Here is a 23,051-nt window from a genome sequence, read left to right on the forward strand (position 1 = left end):
TTCAGAGTCCTGATGTGGAATGATTTTATGTGTGCTCAATGCCTCAGCAAAGGTGACCCATGCATTAGTTACACTTAGGGGTGTAGGTATAGAGGGAGTAGTGTCCCAGGTGGGCTCACAAGGCATTTTGGGGTGACCCTGCCACTGATTGAGATTGGGGGAGAGACCAGAGCACCACAGCCAACCTGCTGGTCATTTGAGGGGGAAGGGCAGGTCAGCGCGCAGCCCCAGTGGAGGAAAATGGCACATCAATCAAAAACCCAGTGGCTGCATGTCAGTGACTGCCCTGTTCCAAGGACTTGATGTCTCTCTGTTTCTCAGTCACTCTCATTTTCCCATTTCATAGATGAGGAACTGAGGCTTTGAGGAACTAAGACTCAAGGATTAAGGCATTTTCTAAGGCTGCAAAGCCTCCGAGGCCGGGACTGAAAGCTCTGACTGTCTGGCCCGGCTCACGGGCCCCTTTGTGGAATTGCACTGTCCTCTGGATGAGGAGCGTGGTGGTGCCTGCCCCTGGTGTGACCGACAGGCACCTGCCCCATCTGCTGGGACTTTGGACGAGAGGAGCCGGGCTCAGCTGATGGCTTGGAGGCTTCAAAGTCACAGCTGCAGGCTGCTGTCCTCTGCGTCCTGGTGGACCGAGTCCCCAAGGTCTCAGAACTGCACACACAGGTCCTGCTTACTAACGAATTGGTCATTGTCTTCCCATCACATTGCCTCTGGTCTGGTTGACGGTTGGAAATCTGGCAATATTGTAGAAATGGAAGGAAGTTTAATGTGAATTAATTATAGAGTTAAACTTCAGGAGTTGTAGAAGGTCCATATGTCAGGAAGACCCTAAGTGATGTTGGAGAATCATGGCTCTCAAATTGACGAATCTAAAAACACCCCGGTATTTATTCTTACTGGTCTCTGAGAAACTCCTCCAAAGAAATAATGTCTTCCTGGTTTCTAGTTGCTTTTGAAATCATGGCTACCCAGAGACTAGAACCATTTTTATTGCATCCTAATGATTTTATTGCATCCTAATTGAGATTTTATTTAACATGGGTTTAAAATTTAATATTTATCAACTAACCTGGTCCAGATCACTAATATCTGAAGAATCAGGCCAGTTCACCATTGGAGGACAAGGGTGTATGATGAGCACTCTAGAAAGCCTAGGAATATCAAAGATTAAAAAAGGGTCTTAGAAAATTGAAGTCCATGAAGAGTTTGTGGAAATGATCTTTCTGATTGTCTTATTAAAAGTAAAACATGAAGCAAAAGGTGTCAAGGTAGTTGGTCGGAGAAAGTACACACAAGACAAAACAAGACATTCAGGTTTTTTTGTTGTTGTTGTTCTTCTGTAGAACAAATTAAAACATAACTGTTTGTTTTAATCTAAATTTTGTCAACTGTAATACAAAAGAGACTTACCCCTCTAATTTTAATCCCATCTTTTTCAAGGTAAAGAAAGACCCAGATTTTTTTCTGCCTCCCCCTCAGCCAAATCACTTACTGTGCAATGCTGGTCCTGGTTCCGGTGGTTTTACTCTAGATTTACGACCACCCCGCCCTGATCCCGTACCAGGTGGTCTCAGTTAGCTGGGACCTGCTCTTATCTCAGTCAGGCAGAAGAAACGAGATCAAGGAGGTTTGAGCAGGTGGTTTGCAATTCTTTAGCAGCTGGAAAAAGTAAATGTATTTTCTAAACACGCCCCGGTATTTATTCTTACTGGTCTCTGAGAAACTCCTCCAAAGAAATAATGTCTTCCTGGTTTCTAGTTGCTTTTGAAATCATGGCCACCCAGAGACTAGAACCATTTTTATTGCATCCTAATGATTTTATTGCATCCTAATTGAGATTTTATTTAACATGGGTTTAAAATTTAATATTTATCAACTAACCTGGTCCAGACCACTAATATTTGAATACTTAAGTATCTGATGCTTGAGAAAAACTGCACACGATGCCTGAGTTGTTTATTATAGGGGGCAACTTCTTTTTTTGGTTTGGGTTTTTTGTGTGTTTTTTTCTTTTTGTTCTTTTGGGGGAAATTGCTATATAAAAAGGACCAGTCAGTTCCCTGATCACACAGAGCAGCCCTACAGCTGGAAAGGCAAGAGGGGCCTGGCATTCAGGTTGAAGCGAGGAATGTGGCAGCTTCTTAAAGACAGCTTTTGTCTGATCATTTTTCTTTTTATTTAGTTATTATTATTATTATTATTTTAGCGAGAAAGAGAGAGAGAGTGACAGATAGAGACAGGAAGGGAGAGAGATGAGAAGCTTTCATTCTTCATTGAGGCACCTTAGTTGTTGATTGATTGCTTTCTCATTCATGCCTAGATGAGGGCCGGGGGAGGGGGCTGCAGCCGAGCCAGTGACCCCTTACTCAAGCCAGCGACCCTCCACTCAAGTCGAATAAGCCCGCGCTCATGCTGGTGACCTCGGGGTTTCAAACCTGGGTCCTCAGCATCCCAGTCTGACGCTCTATCCACTGCGCCACTGCCTGGTCAGGCACTTTTTTCTTTTTGATGGACTTTATTTCCTAGAGCAGTTTTTAGATGTGTAGAAATGCCTGCTCCATTTCACAATGCAGTTTTAACTCCTGGATTCACCCCCTTCCTCTCTCGGCAGACGTCGCCTCATCTCCCAGAGGTCATCCTTGGAGACCCTGGAGGACATTGAAGAGAACGCCCCTTTACGGAGGTAAGTGTTTGGTGTTCTTTGTATATATAAATGGTGTTACGTGTATATATAAACAGTTCGCTGTACAGGGTTGCAGCCAAAGTTTTTCTTGGGGTTTTTTTTTTGTGTGTGTGTGTGTGTGTTTTAAGTTCTTGATCTACAAAATTTAATTTTTAAAACGACCGTCTGACCCCAGACTTACAGTTTTGAGTCCCCCGCCCTGAGGACCATTAGAACTAGAAGACTATAAACTGCATGTACATACTGGCCTAGTCCTGTTTGCACGGGGACTAGGGTGCTGTTCTCCTTTCATCTGGAAGCTGCTGCTTGATGAGGAGCTCAGCCTGGCCCGGCTCTCCCAGGTGCAGTGACACAGGGGTCACAGTGCTGGGCTTCACAGGAGGCGCCTGCGCGGTCACTGTGCAGCCCGTTGCTGGGGACATTCTGTGAGGAAGTTGGGAGTGCTCCCTGGGTGCTGAAAGCGGTCCACATCTCCCTCGGGATTACAAAAGTGCTGGCGAGGCACCTTTCTTTTTTTTTTGGTGACAGCAGTTGCTGAGCTGTGCTGTGCCTCTGATGGCAGCTTTTCCTCCTCTAATCCTGCACCTTTCCGCCAGCCCCATTGCTCCGCGGTCTGGCCTGGCCCTCCCTGCTGGAGGAGACGGTACTCACTCACTGCAGTTCTGTAGTCCTCACTGCAGCCCGCGCCGGGGAGCCCGTGTCTGGGCTCCTCCCTGAAGAAGGAACTGACGCAAGATGGGACGCTGGCTTTACAGGGCGTGCCTGGCAGGTGGCAGAGGGGAGGCCTGCAGGGGGTGCTCCCCTCAACTTGCACCAGCTGCTCTGGGAACCCACACCTGTACCCCTTATAGACTGGCTGCTGGCCAGGATTTTGGGAGTCCCAGGCTTCTCCCTTTCAGCATGGGAGGGTGCTGATGTGAAGGGAAGCATCTCACCCTGCGTCCGGCTCCTGCCCTGCCTGGAGCCTCTTTCCCAGGTTCTAGGTCTTGTCCACAGACCACCTGGATAAAGGGTAGAACACAGATAGGCCTGGGTCTGGTCGAAAGGATCAGGTGACCCTGACTCTCCTCACTGACATTATCCCAAGGAGAAAGCCAGGGTCAGACAGTTCAGTTTCTACTTCTGAAGTCTCTTTGAAAATGTGTGTGCCCTGACCTGTGGTGGCGCAGTGGGTAGAGCGTCGGCCTGGAACACTGAGGTCGGCAGTTCAAAACCCCGGGCTTGCCTGATCAAGGCACATAAAGGAGTTGATGCTTCCCACTGCTCCCCCTTCTCTCTCTCTCTCTCTCTCTCTCTCCCTCTCTCTCTCTCTCTCTCCACCCCCTCTCCTTTCTCTAAAAATGAATAAATCAAATCTAAAGCAAACAAACAAAACCTGGGGCCCGTCCTTGGATGAATGGTGTGCATTTAGGTGACAGGCGTGGCTAGGGTGCGAATGTTCTTCCACCCATTGCTACTTTAAATGGTGGGAGGAGGGCTGTTTCCTTGAAGGAGCCCCACAAAAAGCTGTGTTAAAAGGCAAATGAGGGAGCTGGGTCCAGCCCAGAGTAATCAGCAAGAGCGGAAGGGAAACGTTCTCAGGTGGCACCCAGTGGCTTCGGCGTTTGAGCAGGTACCACAGACGGAAAAATCACTGAATGGAGCTGAAAGAACCCGGTGTTCCCAGAGGCAGGAGAAGCCGCAGTTGCCAGGTCAGCGTGGTAGCTGTGAGCCGGGGGAAACCAGGTGGAAGATGTTACTCCCTCTGTAGGGATTCCAGGTGGTTTAGGGGGCTGTGGGGGGCTGGGCAGGGTGTTCCCAGTCACACGCCCATCACGCCTGTGCCCCCTCTCTGAATCTTCCCAGGGGGGCTGTGGGGGGCTGGGCAGGGTGTTCCCAGTCACACGCCCCATCACGCCTGGACCCCCTCTCTGACTCTTCCCGGGGGTGCTGTGGGGGACTGGGCAGGGTGTTCCCAGTCACACGCCCCATCACGCCTGTACCCCCTCTCTGACTCTTCCCAGGCTGGTGCTCTGCATCTACTGCTCCTGCCTCTGACAGCACAGACCAGCAGAGTAAAAACGACTTATTGTCCTCAACTGTAACCTGATCCAGCTCCTACAGAATACTCTACTTAACTTGCAACAAATCTTGTATAAATACAGAATTTAAAAATAAGTCCAGAAATCAGGGAATTTAGGCAGTTTAAGAAGTCTTTAGGCCCTGGCTGGTTGGCTCAGTGGTAGAGCGTCAGGCTGAAGTGTGGATGTCCCAGGTTCTATTCTCGGTCAGGGCACACAGGAGAAGCGCCCTTCTGCTTCTCCACCCCTCACGCTCTCGCTTCTCTCTTTCTCTCTCTCTCTCTTCTCCTCTCCTCCTGCAGCCATGGCTCGATTAGAACGAGTTGGCCCAGGTGCTGAGGATGGCTCCATGGCCTCCACCTCAGGTGCTAAAAATGGCTTTGGTTGCAACGTAGCAAAGGCCCTAGATGGGCAGAGCATCGCCCCCTAGTGGGCTTGCCGGGTAGATCCCAGTCGGGGTACATGCAAGGAGTCTGTCCCTGCCTCCCTTCCTCTCACTAAATTAAAAAAAAAAAAGTCTTTATTTTCCCTAATGGACTCCTTTTTCTTTTTAATAAAAAAAAGTAATTTCTCAGAATATTATTTGTTCCTAGGAAATAAAATTAGCATGGCATGGTGGGAAAGGGCCTTAGTTTAGGAGTCAGAGGACTTGTGTTCTTGGCCTGATTCTTCTACTAACTGGTTATGTGGCCTTGGAAATTCACTTAGTTTTTCCACCTGTAAAATGGGAGGGACAAACTGGCTGACCACTGAAGCCCTCTCCAGCTCCCCAGTGCTGTGGAGTGAATATACCATTAATGGCACTGCTGTATTTGGGGAACTGGGGGCGGAAGGCTATCTGCCCAACTTGCTTTTAAACTCAGCACATTGAATAAATGGCTCCAAGGCATCTATTAAAAACCTTTTGCATAATTAAGTGTATCCTGTAATCAGTGCTAACAAGATAGAGCAAATTTTTCATTAAATTAGCTTTTAATTTAATTATATCCTAATTTAATTTTGCATCATTTAAAATGTATGTTTTTAAATGAATATTTGCACGTTAATTCAGGCGGTCTAGATAGAAATTACTGTAGTTCTTTGCTTAACCTGCCACAACCTGAGTGCTCAGCCTTCCAGTTTCCTTGGCAGTTGTTGCTAATGCCACAATTCTCTTAAAGCATTTTCTTAGGTTCCTGGTGGTTTAGTTGAATGCTCAAAAAAAGAAAAAGAAAGACAACAAATAGCTCCTTGAATGAGGAACTCATGCAGCTAGAATTGGGTGCTGATATCAACATAAAGCACCTTTGTCCAGTTCTCCTTTTGAAAGCCTGGCTTGTGCATCACAGTTTGTTAGTAAGTTTCCTGTATCCAGCCAGAACTCCAGGAGTTTAGCATTTACCAGGAGAGGGTTTATAGACTGGGGCATTTTCCACTTGCCTGGTGGTTACTAGTGTCCTAGAAATTAGGACCCTAGGACTCCATACTAGGTATCCAGAAAAACCTCAGTTCATCTGTGGCAAATGTGCAGCCATCACCCCTGCCCCTGTGTTCTGGCCTGTCTGGGTTGGTGGGTGCTGGCTGGTGCTCTGTGAAGTGACTGCTGCACTTACCCTTTCCCTGCTGGTGCTGACAGCCACCTCCGGCTCTTTTGCTGACTTCCAGTTCCCGCAGAAGCCTGGGGGATTTTTTCCTCAAACGTGAAGGGTAACAGCACCTCCTTCTGTGGGCACAGTAGGCAAGGAACCGCTCGGATCATCCCTCCCCTGGTCTGGGGTTGGTGCTAGTTTCTCCCCACTGGGGTGGGAATGGGAAGGCGCCCTCACAGTCCAGCTGACAGTCTTGCTCTGGGGCCCCTGCCCTCAGACAGGCAGGCCCAGGAAGCTCTCCTTTTGGGGACAAGTAGGGTAAAGGTGTGAGGACACTCCTGAGCACCTGGCCCTGTCCAGAAACTAATGGAAACAAAGCTTTACACTTTCTCCCCTCTCAGTGACTACATGTTTCTAGAATCTTCTGCTGTGTGTGAGAGAGACAGTTGTGGACCTTGAGTGGCTTGCAGTCTCAAGCATTCATTTCTGGAGGTAGAACTGAGGCAGTTTGGGGTCCTGGGCCTGCCCCATAGGGTTGCCCCAAGAAGGCAGAATGAGGCCCTGTCTCCTTTAAACCAAGTAGAATAACTCTGGGTTTGAAAGCCTGGAGTGGGGAGTGGGAATGGTGGGTGCTGGCGCAGTTCAGACTCCGCCTGCAGTCCACAGGAAGCATCTACTCAGTCCCTCAGGCAAGGCTCTGCAAGGCTCTAAAAGAATCTGTTGAAAACCAAGAATTCGGGGCCCTTAATAAAGACTGCAGTTTTAACTATAGGTGGCAGGTAGTAACAAAATATTCACCCTTTGTAGCTAATGGCCTATTAACAATCACAACGCCTGAAATGTGTATATAAATAATTACATGTATGTCCCTATGCGTGAATGTACATGTTTGTATCTGACCGTGTCTCCTGACAGTTTATGGAGCTCTTGTATACTTCACTGCATTGTACCTTCACAACAATGCTAGGGAAGGAATATTACTGGTCTTAGGGAGTGTGGGGATGGGGGCTGGAGGTTTCTGTGCAGCGTCCTGCAGAGCCACACAGGCTGTGGACCCTGCTGGAATGTAGTGGACATGACTAGAAGGGCAGCTTTCTCTCCACTGGACCCAAGGCCAGGGGGACCCCCTTTTTCTGATGAAAGTCACCAAGTACCTGGTGTCAGTGTTTGCTCTGGCTGGCACTCCTTCATTCAGTGTGATTGTTTTCAAGTTAAGTTACATTTTTAAGGTGCTATTTCTTATGAAAAAAAAAAACATTTAGTGTCCTCTGAGAAGAGGCTTCTAGAAAGACTGGCCTTTCCGAGACGGTGGGTAAGGGGGGTGGGGGTGGGGTGGGCAGACACCCTGAGGTCTGGACCAGCGGCGTCACCTAATTTCCCTTGTGAGGGGCCCTTGGGGACTTAGAGTTTGGAGATGCTCTGCAGGTCTGTGACCCTGTCCACTCCCCAGGCCTGTGCTCGATCTGCCCATGTACCTCCTTCTTGGGCCATCTTGTTACTTTTGTACAAGAAGCCTCAAGGTTCAGAACTGACTGAACGTGGGGGGTGGCCCCAGCCCAGACCTCACTGTGGCTTTGGGCAGCCGGGCACAGTTCTCTGGGACTTCCTCTCTGAATCGGTGAGTTCTCAGGTCCCTGCTTCAGGTGGCGGAATCAGCCCCTGGGTCCCACGGTCAGAAAGGTTTAAGTTAACAACAATTTGGTAGCAAAAACCAAAATAGAAAAGTCACAGCTTCCTTTTTTGAGAAAGGACTAAAGTTCAGACTCTCATTTGTTGGTTTTTTTATTTTGCTTTTTTTGTTGTTGTTGTTCTTGCATGTGTGCAACTTGGAGTTTTTCAGGTGACTGAAAAAAGTATATACACAAATAAGATCTCTTCAACCTCCTGTCTTGTTGTGTCAGTCCTGCAGGATGAGAACGTGTCATATAGTCCAGGAATGGAATCCAAGTCATTTTGTTCAACAAATATTAATTTAAAATTTATCTTAGCCGGACCAGGCAGTGGTGCAATGGATAGAGCATCAGACTGGGATGCAGAGGACCCAGGTTTGAGACCCCAAGATCACCAGCTTAAGTGCAGACTCATTTGGCTTGAGCGTGGGGTCACTGGCTTGAGTATGGGATCATAGACATGACACCATTGTCACTGGCTTGAGCCCAAAGGTCGCTGGCTTGAAGCCCAAGGTCACTGGCTTGAGCCTAAGGTCGCTGGCTTGAGCAAAGGATCACTCACTCTGTTGTAGCCCCCTGTTCAAGGCACATATGAGAAAGTAATCACTGAAGAACTGAGGTGCCACAGCAAAGAATTGATGCTTCTCATCTCTCTCCCTTCCTATCTGTTTCTATCTGTTCCTCTCTCTGTCTCTCTGGCTAAAATAAATAAATAAAAATTTAAATTTATCTTAAAAACAAAAAAGAAAAGAAAGAGCTACCAGCTGGGTCTCTGGTTCTTTTTCAAAGTAAAGCTGTGACTTCCAGGCACAATCAAGCTGAGAATTGAAGGTGGTTCAGGCCAGAGTTCTGCTACAAAAGAAAAATGATTCAGGGTTGATTTTAAACTGAATTTTCCAGTGTCTTTTCCCCCTCTAAATCCTTTAAATTCATAGTTTTGTGGTCTTGTTACCTGTGTTGATACAGGAGGATTCTTTTTAAGATGACAAGAAAGAATAATGTCTTTGGAATTCGGGTAGGTTATGTTATTGTAACTGAGAACAATAGTTTTCATTAGTGGGCTTTCAGAGACCCATATAAATTATTATCAGTGTTATCAGGGAAGTTGTCTGTCATTGGGTTTTTTTTTAAGCTTCCTTGCTTCCAGCCATATTGTCCTCATTATCCTTGGGTGACTCAAACCATGTGTCTGTTCTTTCCTTCCTGTCTTTGTGTGGAGATGTCTCAGCTGTCCAGGGGCCACTGACTGCATTTTTGAAATGACTTTATTTTTCAGATGTCGGACTCTCTCAGGTTCGCCCAGACCAAAGAAAATTCACTTTATCAAGAACATGCGGCAACACGACACACGGAACGGCAGGTATTACATTAACAGGAGCTGCCCGGCAGCCTCTCAGTTGTAAGAGGGGGCGGGTCCAGTCAGGAAGGGGTGGAGGGGACTGTCTGAATGGTCAGACCTCAGCCAAGTGAAGCCCACGCTGTTACCATGAACAGGATCTCTCATAACCTTCCCAGATAGACTATGTCTAACCCATTCCTGCCAGAATCACTGAAAGAAGTCTATAGAGAATAATGCTTCCAAACACTGACCAGAGAGGCTTGGTAAGATTTTTAGATTAACCACAAACTGAAAATTTAATAGTACTCAAATATATTTTCATAGTAAACTTTGAACAGAAAAAGAGTTGAGTTTTTACTTTTTGTTTTTTCCTCCTTTTATGCTTTTTTTTGGTTTTATTTTCTGTTTTCACCAGGGTTGTATGCTTTGGTCAGTAAACACCCCCGCAGATCTGTGCCTGAGCTTGGTTTTGGCGCTGGCTTTGGAGGCTTCAGGGGAGTGGAGTCATGACTTTGCTGGCAGATTCCTCCAAGGCGCTGGTTCCGGTCCCTGACATCTGGAGCACATGGTCTCCAGCTCCTCAGTTGCTTTTTTGGAAAGCACTAATAAATGAAAATTACCATGGTTGAAATTGATGTGATCTTGATATTAAAACTATCCTGGTGGCAAACAGGTCAGAATCATTATTGCTGGCATGTTTGTGATTGAATGACTAAGACCATTCATGGCAGCCCAGGGGCAGAGCTAGCACAGAGCTCCAAGACCTCTTAGGGTCCCGGGATGCTCAGTACCCATCTGTACCCCTTAGGGACAGCTTCTGTCTAACCTGTGACCTGGATAGTGGTTTCTCTTGAATGGGAGCATTAGAGGCAACATCCCAGAGCAGAGGTCCTATGCAAAGACCATTTTGTTTGATCTCCTGACTTACAGAAGACCAGTACTACTCTAGGTCAAATTAACATTGCTAAAAAGTTGTTAGACTCCTACGATGATTAAGGCCAAACAGTACTGTAATTTGGTGTAAAACACATCATACAACATGAACAATAATGATTACAGTGTTAAAAGACTTATTTTCTTGTAAAGTATATGTACTTTTTAAACCGTAGCTGAGTAGAGAACATAATTTTATGGCTTTTCAGTGATTTTAGAATAGCAAAATTGAGCTCTCTTGTCAAATAAATTTTTCTTAGTATATATTCTTATTTTAAGTACAGACCTTTAGTTAAAATGTACCAAACTTCATTTGTTAAGTAGAATATTTTGAGTCTCTCTCATTTCTCTTTACTTTCACTATTACAATTATTGCCTTATTCTGTTTCTTTTGTCTTTGTGGCTCTTAATTACTAAATTCAAATCTTACTTATGCCATAGTTGGTGTAATTATTTATCATTGATTTTCATTTGTGTTTTTATCCATAATCCCTTTAACCATAAAATAAGCATAGAAAGCCTTTAATTCTTAACTAAAACCAAGGACAAAGCCAAAGGAATGGGCAACATTAATAGTATTCCCCACCTCTGCATGCTGTTGAGGATACAAAGTCAGATTATCACTTGGCGTGGTTTCGTAGCGAGAGGGTGTAGCTAATGAAAGATTTGGACTAATGGGATTGCCAGTTTATATTACCTTACGAAGCCACTTCCTCGGCAAACCCTTAACCCAGGAGCAATCTCAGCAGTCTGGAAACCATGCAGTTGCCGACAGTTTTGCTGAGGAATTTTCTGAGGGAGCCAGGAGAGACTGTTAGTTTATCTGAAGATCTGAGAACTGGAATTTAGAGCAGGAAAGCAGCTCTCAGGGCTGTGTAGAAACCATGGGCCAGAGCAGGGGTCGGGAACCTTTTTGGCTGAGAGAGCCATGAACGCCACATTTTTTTTTTTTTTTTTTTTTTTTGCATTTTTCTGAAGCTGGAAACGGGGAGAGACAGTCAGACAGACTCCCACATGCGCCCGACCGGGATCCACCCGGCACGCCCACCATGGGGTGATGCTCTGCCCACCAGGGGGCGATGCTCTGCCCATCCTGGGCGTCGCCATGTTGAGACCAGAGCCCCTCTAGCGCCTGGGGCAGAGGCCACAGAGCCTTCCCCAGCGCCCGGGCCATCTTTGCTCCAATGGAGCCTTGGTTGCGGGAGGGGAAGAGAGAGACAGAGAGGAAGGCACAGCGGAGGGGTGGAGAAGCAAATGGGCACTTCTCCTTTGTGCCCTGGCCGGGAATCGAACCCGGGTCCTCCGCACGCTAGGCCGACGCTCTACCGCTGAGCCAACTGGCCAGGGGCCACATATTTTAAAATGTAATTCCGTGAGAGCCATACAACGACCCGTGTACATTATGCATTATCCAATAAAAATTTAGTGTTGTCCCGGAGGACAGCTGTGATTGACTCTAGCCACCCGCAACCATGAACGTGAGTGGTAGGAAATGAATGGATTGTAATACATGAGAATGTTTATATTTTTTAAGTTATTATTTTTTTTATCAAAGATTTGTCTGCAAGCCAGATGCAGCCATCAAAAGAGCCGTGTCTGGCTCACGAGCCATAGGTTCCCGACCCCTGGGCCAGAGGCTGTGGCGATGGCCAGCTGCAATAGCCCAGGTGAGAACTGCTTTTTCTGTGCCAAAGGAGGATGAAAGAACTAGAGGTGCCCCCTCCCAACCACCCCCACCCCCGGTTTATGAGCAAGGGTGGATTGTTTTTAGATGAAAGAAAGTACCAGGAGAACGCCAGGAAGAAAATACAATTTCTGAGGTGACAGAAGGAAATTGTGGTCAAGAGCTGATGAACGGGAGGATGTGACCCAGCCTTTGAGAAAGGAAAGGAGACTTGCCCCCACAGCAGCAGGCGTGAGATTGTCCTGACGCAGGGTGCCTGGGGACATGTGGATGAGCTCTGGGCCAGCAGGGGTGGGTAGGTGGGGTCCTGGTCAAACTTTCAGAAGTCCCTGCAGGTGCAGTGACTGGGGAGGGGTCTCAGTCTCTTGCCTTGGTTGTACAGAGTCGTGTACACAACCCCACACAGGAGGGACACTTGCTGCGAGTGTCGGCACCACTTGACTCAGGTTTTCTGCCCACATTGGGGAGGGTTGAGGCTTTATGGCAGCGCTGGAGGTGTCCATAAAAGATCTTAAAGGTCTGGAGCGAAGCCGAGTGGCCCGAGTGCTGGTATGTTCACCTCTTCTCGCGCCTGGGGAAGAGTCGGAAAAGGAGCCAGCTCTAGCCCAGACTTCAGCCCACTCAAATGCTCTGCCCAGCTCCCAGGTCTCTCTATGACCTCGGACCAGCACCGACCAGCCTCTCAGACCACAGGCCCAACCTGGGCCCACTTGCTGTTCTGGCTCTGAAGACCCTGGTGTTGAGGCTCCTCTGTCCCCAAACCTGCCGCTCGTGTGACAGAGGCACCAGCATCCAGGAGGTTTTGGACTCCCATCTCAGCAAGGACCGGAGGACAGCTGACAGGATGACCGATGACAGCTCTCTTGAGACTCCATGCCTGACGGGACTGTGAGTGTTAAGCACAATTTAAGATAGGGGAAAAGATAATAAAAACCAAGAACCAAATATGATAAAAGACCATCCTTGTGCTTATGGAAAAACAAAACAAAAAACCTAAGTCAACCTCATGATCAGTAATATCAAGGTAGCTGCTTAGAAATAAACCTTGGGGCCTCAGCCATCTCCATCCCCACCCAGTTCTCTCTGTGACATTTCCCGGCTGGCGTGAGAAGTGGAAGTGCCCTTTCAGTAGAAGACGCGGTTCTAATGGAGGATAGAGTCTACTTCGAGTGAAAACCATCCCCATCTGTCTGGCATCAGTGAATTCTGTGAGGCTGGATTGGGGATCTGCTAGAAGGCTTTGTGTGTGGCTGTCATGCAGAGAGAGCCACGCTGAGAGTGTTTTGGAGCCAAGCTGAAGAACTTTGGACCAGGTGGAGCTAAGGGTATTTTCTGGACACCGAGGATAGACCCAGCTGTGGAAGCTTCGGGTCCTGATAGAGCCTCACGGTGTGGCGCGTTCTGCACTGGCCCTGCTGGGTACTATGTCTCCTAGCGGGCAGATAAAAGCCACAGGCAATGGGAGCTTCTGCACCCCGGTTCTTTTTCTGTCATAGCACAGAGGCAGGTTGGCTGGGGAAGTCATGTTGGACTCAATAGTTGGAAAAGAAAGCGATGCTTGGCTGGGCTTTAAGAAGACAGAAAGTTCCGGCTAAGAAGTAGCTTCTTGTGGCTACAACCATATTGTCCCAAGGGGTTATAAAATCGTGAACACCCTAAGGTGATAATGGGTGTATTTGTTGAGTGCTTACAGGGTGCCAGACTTTTGGGAACTTTATAGGCTTTGTTTCACTAACTCAATTCAGCAGGTGTTTGTTGAGTAAATGAGTGGAAAGACCTTTTTAAATGAGTATTCAGTGTCCGGGACTATATCTTGAGAAATGGAAAGAATTTAGAAATACACATAATTCTCGAAACACCTTATGAGGCAGCTGTTACTACTGTTGTATTAAGCAGAATAACGTGTATCCCCCACCACCCCACCAAAGATGCCCATGTCATATCCTCAGGATCTGTAAATATGTTAAGTTACATGGCAATGGGGAATTAAAGTGGCAGATGGAGTTGAGTTTGCTGATCAGCTGCCCTTAAATTAATAGGATTATCCTGGATTATCAGGGCGAAGCTCAAAGTAATCAAAGGGTCCTCAAAAGTGGAAGAGGGGGGAAAAAAGTGGAAGAGGGAGACAAGAGTCAGAGTTAGGGTGATGCAATGTGAGAAAGACTCAACTATCCATTGCTGACTTTGAAGATGGAGAAAGGGGCCATGAGCCAAGGAATGCAGGCAGCCTCTAGAACAGGGGTCGGAACCTATGGCTCGCGAGCCAGATGTGGCTCTTTTGATGGCTGCATCTGGCTCGCAGACAAATCTTTAATAAAAAAATAATAATAACTTTAAAAATATAAAACATTCTCATGTATTACAATCCATTCATTTCCTACCACTCATGTTCATGGTTGCTGGTGGCTGGAGCCAATCACACCTGTCCTCCGGGACAACAGCAAATTTTTATTGGATAATGCATAACGTACACGGGTCGTTGTATGGCTCTCATGGAATTACATTTTAAAATATGTGGCGTTCATGGCTCTCTCAGCCAAAAAAGTTTCCCGACCTCTGCTCTAGAAGCTGGAAAAGGCAAGAAAAGGAGTCCCTTTTGGACCCTCTGCTGGGAACCAGCTCTACTAACACCTGAACTTTAGCCCCATGAGACCCGTTTCAGAGTTCTGACCTTCAGAATTGTAAGATAATAAATTTGTGTTATTTTAAGTCATTAACTTTGTAGTAATTTGTTACTGCAGCCACAGTAAACTAATATACTCCTCATTCCCATTCACAAAAGGGGAAACTAGAACACTTAGCTAAAGTTGAGAGTGGAATAAAGATCCAGGCATCAGATTCCCAGACTCCTTCTCGTAGTTGAAGGGAGGGGTGGGGGATAAAAACCCCGTACACTGTAGGACAGCATGTCGTAGTGGGTTTTGAGAAAACTCTCTATTGAATTCTGGTTTTAAAAATCATTAGCAAAGGGCCAACGACTGATAAAAGAATGGGAAATATGTAAGAATACTATAAGGCAGACTCAAGTGCAGAGTGAACTAAAAATTGAGAGAAAGAAAAGAAAATGGGAAACTTTGTGCTTTTGGTGGGAATGTAAAATGGTGCAGCCATTGTGGGAAGTAGTTCTGAGGTTCCTCAGAAAGTTAAACCTAAAATTGCCATATGACCCAGCTGACAGATTATGTACCTAAAATAACTAAAGAGGAATTCAAACAGATACTTGTAGCCAGTGTTCACAGTAGCATCATTGACAATAACAAAAGGTGGCAACATCGTGTCCATCAACAGATGAATGGATAAATAAAATGTGATCTATACATTCAAAGGAATATTATTCAGTTATAAAAAGGAAAGAAGCCCTGATACATGATACAGTATGTATGAACCTTGAGAACATTATGCTGAGTGAAATAAGCCAGACACAAAAGGTCAGGCATTGCATAATTCCATTTACACAATATATCCAGATAGGTAAATCCATAGAAACAGAAAGTAGATTAGAGGTTACCAGGGCAATGGGAAAGGTTTGGAAACATAGTGGTAATGCTTATTCGACATTGTGCATGTACTTAATGAGGCTGAATTATACACTTCAAAATGGCTAAATGGTGTATTTTATGTTATTTATATATATTATCACAATAAAATAAATAAAACGCCAGTGTAGCCATGGGGCTTTACAAACCATATTCTGAAGAGGGAGGGAAGGGATGGTGAACTACAGGGGTTGATGGTACAAGGACAGAGAAGATGTCAGCTGTTGAAACTAAAACTAGGCCTTTAACAGGTGGCACTATGATATGCAGACTCCAAACAAAGCAGTGTGCAGGGCATACAGTAGGCACTCAATAAATGTTTGTGGACTAATTGAAGGAAGAAGCCTTTTCAAATGAGCTTCAGTCTTCAGGACTAGATCCCAGGGAATGGAAAAAATTTAGAAATACAAATGATCATTAGAACACCATGGAGAATTAAAGTTCTAAGTTGAATGCTGGGCAATTTTGAAAAGTCCCAAAGAGACCAAAGTAGTCGCAGAGGGTAAGTTCTAATAACCCTGGACTAGCGAGCCCAGAGCTGACTGCTGCAGAGTCCTGGAATGGAGTGTTAACCAGATGGTTTGGGTGCTTTCAGAAAAGAGTGGAGTTTGCTAACAATCAATACGACTTTCCAGACAAAGAGTCATGTTAAGTTCACTTCATCTGCTTAGTGATAGAGTAACTAGTTAGTAAGTTAGAGGGCTGCCGCAGACCAGGCATCTGATTTCAGCAGGATGGGAGACTGCTCCTCATCACAGCACATCCCCGGGGCAGAAAGCTGAACAGCGTGCTGGGCCATGCTGGGGCCGGAGACCCCGCAGACAGCTGAAGTTTGTTAGCCGACAGTAGCCTGAAGAGGATTTTAAGAAAAATAGCACATGATATTCTTTGAATGTTCCCTCCTCTTTGGACTGAAGGCAGGAAGCCTTGTTGTGGGCCTCGTGGCAGGTCCAAAGCGGGAGAGAAGGAGAATGTGTTACAGAGAACCCAGACTTAGTTACTTCAACCTCTGGAAGTGCAGCCCAGAGCACCGAGAATAAATGCACAGGGACAAAGGATTTCCAGTACAGGAGAGAGACTTCAGAAGTTCATGTGAAAAAATACCTTGGAATTTAGATTAACAATGTGTTGCACAGAGGCTAACATCGGGTGTAACTGCAGAATGAGCTGATTTAGCTTGTCCTACTCAGAGGATAGGATCACGGAATGTATCACTGTGGCACCCACCCGGGGTCAGTTCTGTTGTCGTTAGGATAGGATCACGGAATGTATCACTGTGGCGCCCACCCGGGGTCAGTTCTGTTGTCGTTAGGATAGGATCACGGAATGTGTCACTGTGGCGCCCACCCGGGGTCAGTTCTGTTCTGTTGTCGTTAGGATAGGATCGCGGAATGTATCACTGTGGCACCCACCCGGGGTCAGTTCTGTTGTCGTTAGGGTAGGATCACGGAATGTGTCACTGTGGCACCCACCCAGGGTCAGTTCTGTTGTCGTTAGGATAGGATCACGGAATGTGTCACTGTGGCACCCACCCGGGGTCAGTTCTGTTGTCGTTAGGATAGGATCACGGAATGTGTCACTGTGGCGCCCACCCGGGGTCAGTTCTGTTGTCGTTAGGATAGGATCACGGAATGTATCACTGTGGCACCCACCCGGGGTCAGTTCTGTTGTCGTTAGGATAGGATCACGGAATGTATCACTGTGGCGCCCACCCGGGGTCAGTTCTGTTGTCGTTAGGATAGGATCACGGAATGTATCACTGTGGCACCCACCCGGGGTCAGTTCTGTTGTCGTTAGGATAGGATCACGGAATGTATCACTGTGGCGCCCACCCGGGGTCAGTTCTGTTGTCGTTAGGATAGGATCACGGAATGTATCACTGTGGCGCCCACCCGGGGTCAGTTCTGTTGTCGTTAGGATAGGATCACGGAATGTATCACTGTGGCGCCCACCCGGGGTCAGTTCTATTGTCGTTAGGATAGGATCACGGAATGTATCACTGTGGCACCCACCCGGGGTCAGTTCTGTTGTCGTTAGGATAGGATCACGGAATGTATCACTGTGGTGCCCACCCGGGGTCAGTTCTGTTGTCGTTAGGATAGGATCACGGAATGTATCACTGTGGCACCCACCCGGGGTCAGTTCTGTTCTGTTGTCCTTAGGATAGGATCACGGAATGTATCACTGATTCGCCCACCCGGGGTCAGTTCTGTTGTCGTGTTTTGATCCACGTGTCGTGTTTTCAGACATTGGATTTGTACTGGGACGATGCTGTTGCGGTGGACTCATTTTCTGAGCCCCTTTCATGTGGAAGGCAGGAGGGATGACACGTGACCAATGGGAATAGCCGGACCTTCTGTCTCATTTCATTGAACCAACTCTGAATAAACAGCCCTTTTGGGGGAAGGAGACAGGTGCATCCAGACAGAAGGTGCCTAATAAAGCAGTTCCTTAACTGTGGAGAGTGCAGGGAACCCTGTGTGTAGTTCAGTCAGCACCAAGCACTGACTCCTGCTGTTCCGGGACTGTGTTTTCTTTTTCTTTTTGTCAGGGAGAGAGAGAGAGAGAGGAAGGGAGACAGAGAGAGAGAGAGAGGGAGGAAGGGAGAGAGAGAGAGATGAGAAGCATCAACTCATAGTTGCGACATTTCAGTTGTTCTTGATTGCTTCTCATATATGTCTTGAACTGGGGGCTCTAGCCGAGCCAGTGACCCCTTATTCAAGTCAGTGACCTTGGGCTTCAAGGTAGTGACCATGGGATCATGTCTAGGATCCCACACTCAAGCCAGCAACCCCACACTTAAACTGCATTAGCCCACACTCAAGCCGGCGACCCCTGGGTTTCAAGCTGGGATCTCAGCGTCCTAGGTCAACCCTGTATCCACTGCATTTCCACCAGTCAGGTGGTGCTAGGACTGTTTAAGTAATATCTGTGACTAGAGCAAAGATCCTGCTTCAAGTGGTAATGGTGAGATACTTGACTTGGGTGATGAACACATAATACAATACACAGGTGAGGTATTATAGATTGCCCACCTGAAACCTTTGTAATTTTATTAATCAATGTTACCCCAATAAATTAAATTAAAATTTTTTAATTAAATAAAACTTAAGAATTAATAAAGGTCCTGCTTCAATGAGTTACAGGCTAGCTGGGAAGGCAGACGATTAAGGAGTAAGTACATCCTGTCAGAGATGGGATGGGTCTGCTACGGAGGAAAACAGAAGCAGTGAGGGGCGGGTGTGTGCAGTGAGGGGTGGGCGTGTGCAGGCAGGGCCCGTGGAGGGCTGGGGCTTCCCTGGAGCAGTCGTCAGGAGGAGGGGCGGGACTAACGCGTGCAGGGAATTACATTCAGGGTGGGTGGAACAGCAATTGTGCGGTCTCTGAAGCTGGAAAGTCTGGAATGTCCCTGAGGAACTGTAGGAAAGCCAGTGTGGATGGAGGGGAGAGTGAGAGCGAAAGAGAGAGAGAGGAGGAGGAGGAGGAGACGAGTCCTGAAGAGTCTTGAGAGGGGGGATTGTGAGTGAGGCGAGACTCATGGAGGCGCTGAGCAGAGGACCGTGGTCTGGCTTTGCCTGTGCAGACACACTGCAGGAAATAAAGTGAGTCTCAGAGGGAAGGTCTGGGGTTGGATAGAGGCTTCCCTGTGGTTCTGTTTCAATTCTCTGCTTGGTGAGAGGGCCTGGGAGCCTGGAGGAGACCAGACCTCGGTCCGTCTGTCCCCTCCCCCCCCCCCCCCGCCTCCGCAGGGGTGTTCAGCAGTCTGAGGAGAAGACTGTAGTGACAGCTAGCAGATCACTCCAGGCCAGGGCCACACTGCAGGACAGAGCCGCTGGGGCTTTTCTGGAGGAGCAAGCAGGAGAGGGGACCTCCTAACTTCTGTGACAGCATGCTCAGCTTGCTACCTCCCTGGATTGTGTCCCCCTGAAAGTCTTCTGCCGAGTCCCAACCCCTAGAACCTCAGAATGTGACTTTATTTGGAAATAGAGTCATTACAGATATATCTCATTACAACTAGTTAAGATGAGATTTTCCTGCGTGACCAGGTGGTGACGCAGTGGATAGAGCATCGGCCTGGGATGTTGAGGACCCAGGTTCAAAACCCCGATGTTGCCGGCTTGAGCACAGGCTCACCAGCTTCAGTGTGGGGTCACCGGCTTGAGCATGGGATCATAGACATGACCCCATGATCCCTGGCTTGAAGCCCAAGGTCCCTGGCTTGAGCAAGGGGTCACTGGCTCAGCTGGAGACCCCCCCAACAAGGCACATATGAGAAAGCAATAGGGAACAACTAAAGTGCTGCAACTACGAGCTGATGCTTCTCATCTCTCTCCCCTCCTGTCTGTCTCTCTCTCAAAAAAAAAGATGCGATTGTCCAGGAGCAAGGTTGACCCCTCATCTGATACAACTGGTGTCCTTATGAAAGGGGGAAATTTGGGGACCCCCCCACACACACACATACACACAGAATGCCATGTGGCTGTGTGAAGGTTGGTGTTGTGCTGTCACAAGCCAAGGAGTTACCAGAAGCTGGGAGAGAGGCTGGAACAGATCCTGCCCTAGGCCTCCATCAGAGGGCCCTGTCGGCATCTTGCACTCGGGTTCTGGCCCCCAGAGCCGTGAGACGGTCTCATTTCCATGTGGAAGCCATTTGGCATGTGGCGCTCAGACAGCGGCCTGGGCTCCCTTATTCTCTCCCGCAGTCTGGAGCTTTGCTGTCCCTCTTCTCACTTCACTCCGATTGCTGGGGAGCTCATCCCCCCCATGGCTGCAGGTTCTGTCACCGTCTCACCCGGTCCCAGGCCTCCCGAGCCCCAGGACTGACTCCTTCACAGGCTCAGGCTCGGAGCTGGCCCGCTGGCCTCACCAGTTTTACCCTCCTCCTCCCCCTACCACCGTCCTGCTGTGCCGAATTATTTACAGTAATTGCTTGGTTACAGGGAGAGATTAGTGTTAAACAATGGAAAACATACCCAACAAAAGTTACATACCGTAGTTTAAATATTGTGCTTTAATTTAAGGCATATCGTTGTTCATTCATGCACCAGTTTTTGTTTCTTTGATGCCAGGCCTTGTTCTTTACACGGAGGCCCAGGCTCGGGGCCTGCCTCGGGCTGTCACCCTCACAGATTACTCTGTCCACTCACTGCTGCCGTGTCCGGATTGGGCTTTTACAAAATGACTGAGGAATCTAGTTGCAAAATTCTTTGGGATTTTTATAATTTTTTTCTTATCTTTTATAGATGTCTTGCCCATACCTCAAATGTAAATTTTTTGGTGACTTGCCTTGTTGGGATGTTTTATGGAAACCACATTTCCCCTCTTTTCCCCACAGTTTTTAGTTTGTGCAGTCTTTCATGAAGAAAGTCCAACTGGTGTGAACAGTCGGGGACATCCATAACTAAGTCTTAGTAAGTGCACAGCTCAGTGTGGGTGTTCTAGAGAACAGCCTCCCGGCCTGAGCTGGGCGGTGGCCAGTGGTTCACAGAGAGCACTAGAGCTCCTGGTGGGTCAGGCAGGTGGAGATCAGGGAAGAGTAGTTTAGTGCATGCTCAGGTTCTTGAATAAGCCTTCTGCTCTTTTTCCTCCCAGCCTCGAACCATTTCCTCTGCCAGTGTATCTTCTCTTTGTAGCCTGATGGCCTTGTATTTGTCCTGCCTCCACTTAGCTGTCACTTCCTCCAGGAAGCCCACCTCGCCTCCCTCAGGCCAGGTTAGCTGTCCCTGAGCTGTGCTCTACAGTGCCCTCTAGTGCTCCAGGCCAGTAATACCCTTGTGTAAATATCTCCTGCCCAACCATAAGCTTCTTAAGGATGGAGCCCTTGTCTGTGCCATTCAGGAAGGAGGATAGGAAGGTCATATAACTTGTATCTCAGAACTCTTCCACCACCCCCTGCATTGTAGGTTAAGGTACGCCTCAGCATGCAGGAAAAGCCTGTCCTGTCGTGGTGGTAGTATTAGCAGTCCATGGCACTCTGTCAATGGGGCGACCCTTGTTATTTTCTGGCTGTTTTGAGCACACCAGCTTCTCACCACAGAGCGCTAGCTTTGTGGCCCAAGGCCGCAAGTTCCATCAGACGCTTTCCTAAGCATGGAAACGAGGCTGCAGGAAGAAGTCAGACGCTGTTCCAGCGGCAGACCGTGGTCCGTGCTTCCTGAAGGGTTTGGAAAACACTGTGGATCCAGAGGGAACTCTGCCCATGTGGGTTGCAGCCCTGGGGAGCCTCTTCTCTTACTATTTCCCCCTCTGACAGATTCTTGTGTATGGAGATGTGATCTTTAATTCCTTAAAGACCCATCTCCCTGGAATTAATTCCTCTTCTGAAGTCATAATCTTACTTGTAATGCTTTCTGGTCATCTTAACTCCTAAATAAACCATTATGTGTCACAAATGCGGGAAATTATGTGCGGGTTTTTGCATGACACTGGAGCGGAAAAGACGATAGCTACAGCAGCTGGAAGGGAAGACGTGGAGGTGGTCCGTTTCCGAAGCCCGCTGGAAACGGGGCTTGGCTGTCACCAGCATCTGACCTACTTCTTTCACAAACGCACAAGTACTTGGAGGAGGCCAGCGCCTCTGACTTTCCTGAGCGTGCCCAGCGTGATGGACACGGCCTGATGCTTATAAAGAGCCCAGCTGCAAAGTCACCCAGTCCCGCAGGCTCAGGACACCACAGTTGGTCTTTAGATCCACGCTGCTCGAAGTTGCAAGTTGCCGGTGAAGGAGACAGCAGACCTGCTCGCCTCTGGTTGATGTCTGCCTGCTCTGAAGGCCTGATGTCCCTCCCAGATTCCAGAGCTACTTCAGGAAACCGGAGGACGTGTTCTCAGCAGCTCCCTTGGCTATTTCCAGCTCCTTGGGGTGTGAACGGCTGCAGACCTGCCTCGGGGCTGCTCTGCGGATCTCCGCTCTGAGTGCCTCCTCTGGTCCCTGCAGAGTGAGAGGCTGCGGGGTGCTGGGACCCGGAGTGGAAGGGGTGGGCCCAGATATGTGGTCGTCCTTCCTTACCTGCCCCGTCTCCAGCTGCTGGAGAATGGCAGCCAGAGAGGTGCCAGCCCCACCAGAGCTGTCGGGCCCAGAGATGTAGCAGTCCTTCCCTACCTGCCCCGTCTCCAGCTGCTGGAGAATGGCAGCCAGAGAGGTGCCAGCCCCACCAGAGCTGTCGGGAAGCATTCCGTATCCACAGTTTCTAAACGTGACCTGTGCGTTAGAATACCGTGTCTTTCTGAATGAGACTCCCGTTGTCAGCCTCTCCCAGACCCAAGCAGGACCACACAGTGCGTGTGCTCCTCTCGCAGAACAACGTGGCTCATTTACTAACGGGCACATTGTGGTTGGAACTTTGGAAAGAATGCTTCCATTTCACAGGCATTTATATTCTCTCATTTTCTTGTTCTATTAAAAATGTCCCAACAAGTTTGGTGTGTGGGAAGGAAGGACACATTAGCACTGAGGAACGAAGATTCAGTACACGAAGCCAGACAGCCTTGTCCAACACATTCCTTCTTCTGTGTTGTAGAAGATGCGGATGTGGAGTGACACAGGGAAGAATGAGGAGTCCCAGGCTT

The 23,051-nt window shown here is 48.0% G+C and overlaps 1 protein-coding gene across 2 annotated transcripts in view; it reads left to right on the top strand.

Annotated features, from left to right (window-relative positions):
- Positions 1-23,051, top strand: part of LOC136315540 (CDK5 and ABL1 enzyme substrate 1-like) — a 115,940-nt gene that overhangs the window by 39,873 nt on the left and 53,016 nt on the right. For both annotated transcript variants that reach the window (XM_066247229.1, XM_066247230.1), the window contains exons 2-3: positions 2,621-2,692; positions 9,267-9,350. In XM_066247229.1, the coding sequence (XP_066103326.1) occupies positions 2,621-2,692; positions 9,267-9,350 (156 nt within the window). The remainder of the gene's footprint in view (positions 1-2,620; positions 2,693-9,266; positions 9,351-23,051) is intronic.

This window comes from Saccopteryx bilineata, chromosome 11 (genome assembly GCF_036850765.1).
Source record: "Saccopteryx bilineata isolate mSacBil1 chromosome 11, mSacBil1_pri_phased_curated, whole genome shotgun sequence".
NCBI classification, from domain to species: Eukaryota; Metazoa; Chordata; class Mammalia; order Chiroptera; family Emballonuridae; genus Saccopteryx; species Saccopteryx bilineata.